Here is a 6,000-nt window from a genome sequence, read left to right on the forward strand (position 1 = left end):
AGTGCATGATGCTCCCGCTATGCGAGGTCCTGGGAAGAATCCATGTACATAGTCTTACCCTGCTTTTTGCAAGAGGATTCTAATAAATTTTATTAATTTATATAAATTACATTTATATTTTGAAAATAATTTACTGATTTATATTGTTGTAGCTATGTAATTCCCTATTATTTTTCTCCATGTATTTTGGAAACAATATTTTGAAAACAATAGCCTTGGCCCAACACTATTATTTTTCTCCATGTATTTGTGATTTCATTTTTTTTTTGCTCGATTTTATGTATTCATGCTTATGCTTGTTGTCATTTATTTAGAAACATGTTTTTCTTTTGTTTAAATGTCATTTTCAATTTCTCCCTTTGTTGATGACCTTAATATATAATTTGATAGAGTAATTAAATTGATATTGTTCTCTCTTCTGGTATTAGAGCACTAGACCATCATGTAGTAGTGTTTAACAAAATTACTGTATGAATCTAAATTTGCTCCAAAATAAGCTAATAGTTGTGTTTTGTGTACTTTCCAAATTCCTATTGTGCCTTTTTTGTATGAGTTATTTAGGTACATCTAGTAGTCTGTCTAAATTTGTCAAATTTTGCAAACGAACACTTTGTTGTTACTTTATTTTCTAATTTTGACTACTTTAGGTTCTCTAAGTAATATTGACTAAATTTTATAAATGAGACTAATGAGTCGTATGTTGTCCTTGGAGTTTAGTGTCATTCCATGCTCTCATTTATACTGTTTCAGTACCACAAGATCATCTAGTAGTAGTTTCGACCAAATTGCTAGATTGGCTAAACAATTCAAATCACTTTAGATGAGCATATATATTAAGTGATTTATATCCTAAATTTATTCTTAAATCACTTTTCAGGTTATCACAATTATAATGGTAAGCAATCCATCTTCGACAACATCCGTCACTCAACTCGAATATGGAATTCTTAGGAGAAAGTCAAATGACATTGGATGAATTATGAAATGTTGATTGATTCTAAGAACTCCGACAAAATTAAATACAATTTGTGTGAAAAAACGATATTGGGGGAGTGTATAGGATCAAGGAGTATATAGGAAATATTTGGAAATGTATCTGGTTGTCGAAAAACATCTCAAGAAGAAAAAAATAAGTGCAAACAGGTTATTTTAGAAGGGAGGAATAAAGAGAAAAATAAAATAATGGAAGAACAAAATTGTAGAGCAGAGGTGATTATTTTTCTAGATAAAGAAGGTCCTGAAATTGAAGGGATAGATATGTGCCACTAATTGCTTCAGAAAAATGTAGGTTCCATTGGGAGTAAATTGCCTTGCCAAAAAAATACAAATGAGACTCTTTTCAAAGAGAGAACTCAACAAGTTCAACAATATGTTGGGACATTGGATTATGAAAATGGAATCTCATTCAATGCTGTTGATAATGATAACTTTAAGCAACTAATGGAGGCAGTGGGTTAATTTCAACCCAGATTCAAGCCTCCAACTTAATATCAGCTTAGGGAGCCACCGTTGAAAGATGAAGTTGAAAGAACAAAGCAACTGCTGAAGAAACATGAAGAATGAGCAAAGAATAAGTACTCGATCATGAAAGATGCATGGAGTGATAGAAAAAAAAACATCTTAAATTTGTGTTAATTGCAAGCAGGGTATTGCATTTTTAGTCTAAGGAGTCTTCAGATGAGGCGCATACAACTGAGTTTATTTTTGAATATGTTGACAAGTGTGTTGAACAAGTAGGAGCTCAGAACATTTGTTTAGATTGTAACAAACAATGCCACCAATAATATGGCAGTAGCTAAATTGATGAGAGAAAAGCGACCTGGGATCTTTTGGAATTTATGTATAACTCATACCGTTAATCTCATGCTTGAAAGTATTGGCAAACTTTCACGATATAAAAAGGTTATTGAGCAAGCCAAGTCTTTTACCATTTTCATTTATGCTCACCATAAGACTTTGTTATTGGTGAGAAGTTTCACGAAGAAGAGAGACGTAGTCCGACCAGGAATTACCAGGTTTGCATCAAATTTCCTTACATTACAAAGTTTGATTGAAAAAAAATCTAGTTTAAGGGTCATGCTTACAAGTGATACGTGGGAGAAATGTAAATGGTCAAAAACAAACAAAGGGAAATTGATTTACTCTACTGTAATGAGGATGAGTTTTTAGAATGACGGGACAAAGAATATTTGCTAAGAGTTCTTCAATTTGTAGATGGAGATAGAAAGTCATCCATGAGGTTTCTATATGGGGAGCTTCTTCAAGCTAAAGAAGATATCAAGGTGGCTTTGAACAACGTGGAATCAAATTATCAGTCTATCATAGTGATTATTAGTAAAAAATGAAGGATAGACTTGATACATCATTGTATACCATTACATTTTTATTGAATCCCTATTTTTACTATAAAGATAGTTCCATTGCTTTTTATTAGGAGGTCGTGATGGGAATTTTTGAATGCATAGAAATTTTGCATGTCAATGAGTTAGATCTACAAGATACAATTATTAACAAGGAATTTACAAAATACAGAGATAAGATTGGGTTATTTGGAAAAACATTGGCAATAAAATTATGTGAAAAAAAACGATGATACATTTGATCCATGTGCATGGTGGAGTACATACGGTGCTCACATACCCAACTTGCTAAGAGTGACGTTGAGGATACTTTCATTAACTATAAGTTCATCTGGGTGTGAAAGAAATTGGAGTACATTCGAAAGAATAAGTTTTAAACTTTAAGTCTTTAATTAAAATACAGTATTAATTTCATGTTACTGACTATAATATTTACTCTTTTTTTTTTAAAATTCATACAAAGAAGAGAAATAGGTTGGATTTCAATAGGTTTAACAATCTAATATTTGTCCAATTTAATGTTAGATTGTTGAACAAATAAAAAGGAGAAAAAGAAAGGAATGTCGATATGTTTCTTGCAAAAGATGCTTCAAATGCACAAGGTTGGATTGTGGATAGTGGGGAAGATGATGAATTTGAACTAGGTTCCGGGCTCACATGACAAATGGTTAATGAAGCAAGTAGAGCAAATGAAAATCTACAAACCAAAGAAGCTCTAGAGTGAGAGAACTTAGTATGATTTTGCATCCGAAGAAAAAGAGGAGAATCACAATAATTATATTGAGTTTGTGTCTGATGAAAAACAAGTTGTTGAAAATTTTGGAGAAGTAGAATAAATATGTGATATTTGGTTGTGTAATTTTGAACTCATTTTTAATTTGATATTATTGTATTAGAGTATGTGATTTATTATGTAATTTACATTGATACCATAGAATCCACCTAGCAGCGCCTAGTCCTTGCCTAGGCGCTAGGTGCTGGTCTGGCGCCCGATTAGCGCCTAGTGAATTTTAGAACCTTAGTCTCTCTAGTTCTAATTACTTTGTATGATAATATTCAACTCATGCTAGTAGTAGAACTACAATGGCTTGTTGATTTAATTTTGAGCAATCAAATAGTCAGCATGATATTATTCAACTCATTCTAGCAGTAGAACTACAATGGCTTGTTGATTTAATTTTGAGCAATCAAATAGTCAGCATGATATTATTCAACTCATTCTAGCAGTAGAACTGCAATGGCTTGTTGATTTAATTTTGAGCAATCAAATAGTCAATGGTTAATTAGACTCATTTTATAAATATATTTCAGAATGTTATAAATCCAAATCATATTCATGAGAATGTGACGAATGGGAGCATAAGATTCAGGTCTTAACCACATTCTTAGGATTCATGTATTTAACATATGATTTAGTGATATACATACAATGCTTCTGAGCATAGAACATGCTCATAGGCCATGTCAATGCTTTGCTGACTCAGTTTATTTGACAATCTTTTCATCTTCCGCCACATCTAAAGTCTTGAAAATAAGATGGGGTACACAAGGGGCTTATGCATTTCATTGGTTTTAAGTATTATAAAAAGAATTTGATCTTGATGTTCTTTCGGTCTGTTCTTAATCTACTGTGACCTTTGGTACTTTTTTTTTTCAATATGTAAGTGACTAGATGGTTTTATCTATACACAAAACTAAGGATAGATGAATGCTGAAAAGAATGCCACTGAATTTAGTTGCTAATTGGAAAACATTTGCCTTTTCTTGTTTCTTAATGATTTTCTTGTAAGTTGGAACAAGGGGCTTATGCATTTCATTGGTTTTAAGTATTATAAAAAGAATTTGATCTTGATGTTCTTTCGGTCTGTTCTTAATTTCTGCATTTGTACCTCTCAGGCTAACTTAGCTAAAATATAGAGGTTGGAATTTATTTTGTGTTCTCTTATTCAAAAGCTAAATGGTTCTTTTATCCAACGACAGCCTCCGAATGATTCAGGAGCTGGTTCGTATCAGTTATTAGTGCTCTAATTAAACAAACATCTAATTGGTGGTTCATCTCCTCTCCTGCCAGACCTGTTACTGATTTCAATCACATCACCCTTCATTTCCTCGAGTGCATACATGTCCATCTGGATAACATTCGAGTGAAGGTAATTGACATTCAAAGTGTTTTTTTGGCTACAATGTGCATAGCTATTCTAGCACGCCATCATGTTTTAGTCCTGCTAAAACCTCTGTTTTTTCAATGATGGTATGATCTTCAACAACATTTTGTTTCGTTTCAGCCTAATGTGGCTGTGGGAACAGCAGCTCCCTTTAGGAATGATGCTAAGGGTTACCAAATGCCTACTGCAAATCAGGTAAAGATGCCATAATGCTTATTTATTCATGCCATTTGTGTTGGCAGATGCTTTAATTGCTATTTTCATAAGTTGCGTTCTTTTCTTTTCCTTACAGTTCCCCACGCATTCAGGTAGCAGTGGTTCGAACAATGTGCTGAAGTTGGTCTTAGATGTTTTTCAGGAACCAGCTAGCCTGTAAGTAGTGCATCTTGATTTAGTTTCTTCTCTAATCAAATGAGATCTGTGTTTTTGTTCTTTTGTACCGTTTAATACTTTTATACTGTTTTCATGAACGCAAAGGTTGCTGACACTATTTTTTTTGGTTCATCTCTCGTTCTGTTTGCCTGCTTCCTTTTCTACACTTTTACTGATCTTGATAGTGCTTCCTGTTAATCTTTCTTTTTTGTTTTGTTTTGTTTTCTTTTTGGCTGCCAACTACGATTGACTAAGCTATCACCGTCTTGAATTATTGTCTTCAGAGCACGTGAACATGGACTTCATGTGGATGAAATAATCCATCGCCTAGGGCTACCCGTGGCGAAGATCAAGTCTCTCTCTTCGCTTATTGATTTATCTATCTATATATCTTCCTTAATTTTTCTTTCTTTCTACAGGGAAGCTATTGAATATCATGTTGACATAGGCAATATCTATTCGACAGTTGATGAAAACCACTACAAATCCGCATGCAATGGTTGACCATTTCAAGTGACCTTCTAGAAAATTATGGGATTGCCCTCTCAAGCTATAGCATTTTAGTCCCCTTTTTTGTTTCCCCGTTTCTACTCGTCTTATTTAACTATTTTTTTTTTAATTATGGACTTTTGTTCGACATTATGTAACTAGCGTTTACATGGTTTTCAAGGAAATTGGCGAATCTGATTTATTTTGCTTGAACCTGGATCGTTATTATTAGTTTGTCTAATAATTCCATTGAAGTTTCTGAAATGTCTCACTTATTGTCTGCTTTAAAGAAAAAGGAGAGAACGCTAAATTTGAGAATAGGGGAGGAGGTAAGCATCTCCTTTTGGATGCTATTAACTGGGGGAAATAAGAAAAAAAATAATTAATCAAGTGGGATAACGTCGAACTTGAGATGACTGGTCCAGTTTTATGAAAAAATTTTATCGGTCATTAAGATAAATAAGAAAGTACTTGTTGCGGGTGATCTAGAAGTTTAGTATTCTTTAATTATAAGTTTCATCTAGAGGAAAAATCTTTGTAAATATGTTGTATTTATTGTCGTATTTGTAGGGATATGAAAGGATAGCAAAGTCTATAAAAAAAGGTAAAAAGAT

General features: G+C 33.0%; 1 protein-coding gene across 2 annotated transcripts in view; it reads left to right on the forward strand.

Moving 5' to 3' along the window:
- Positions 1-5,599, forward strand: part of LOC121992358 (replication protein A 32 kDa subunit B-like) — a 29,006-nt gene extending 23,407 nt beyond the window's left edge. For both annotated transcript variants that reach the window (XM_042546674.1, XM_042546673.1), the window contains exons 7-11: positions 4,432-4,510; positions 4,646-4,720; positions 4,818-4,897; positions 5,182-5,250; positions 5,317-5,599. In XM_042546674.1, the coding sequence (XP_042402608.1) occupies positions 4,432-4,510; positions 4,646-4,720; positions 4,818-4,897; positions 5,182-5,250; positions 5,317-5,401 (388 nt within the window). In that variant the 3' untranslated portion in view covers positions 5,402-5,599. The remainder of the gene's footprint in view (positions 1-4,431; positions 4,511-4,645; positions 4,721-4,817; positions 4,898-5,181; positions 5,251-5,316) is intronic.
- Positions 5,600-6,000: the final 401 nt, after the last annotated feature.

This window comes from Zingiber officinale, chromosome 6B (assembly GCF_018446385.1).
Source record: "Zingiber officinale cultivar Zhangliang chromosome 6B, Zo_v1.1, whole genome shotgun sequence".
Taxonomy (NCBI): Eukaryota; Viridiplantae; Streptophyta; class Magnoliopsida; order Zingiberales; family Zingiberaceae; genus Zingiber; species Zingiber officinale.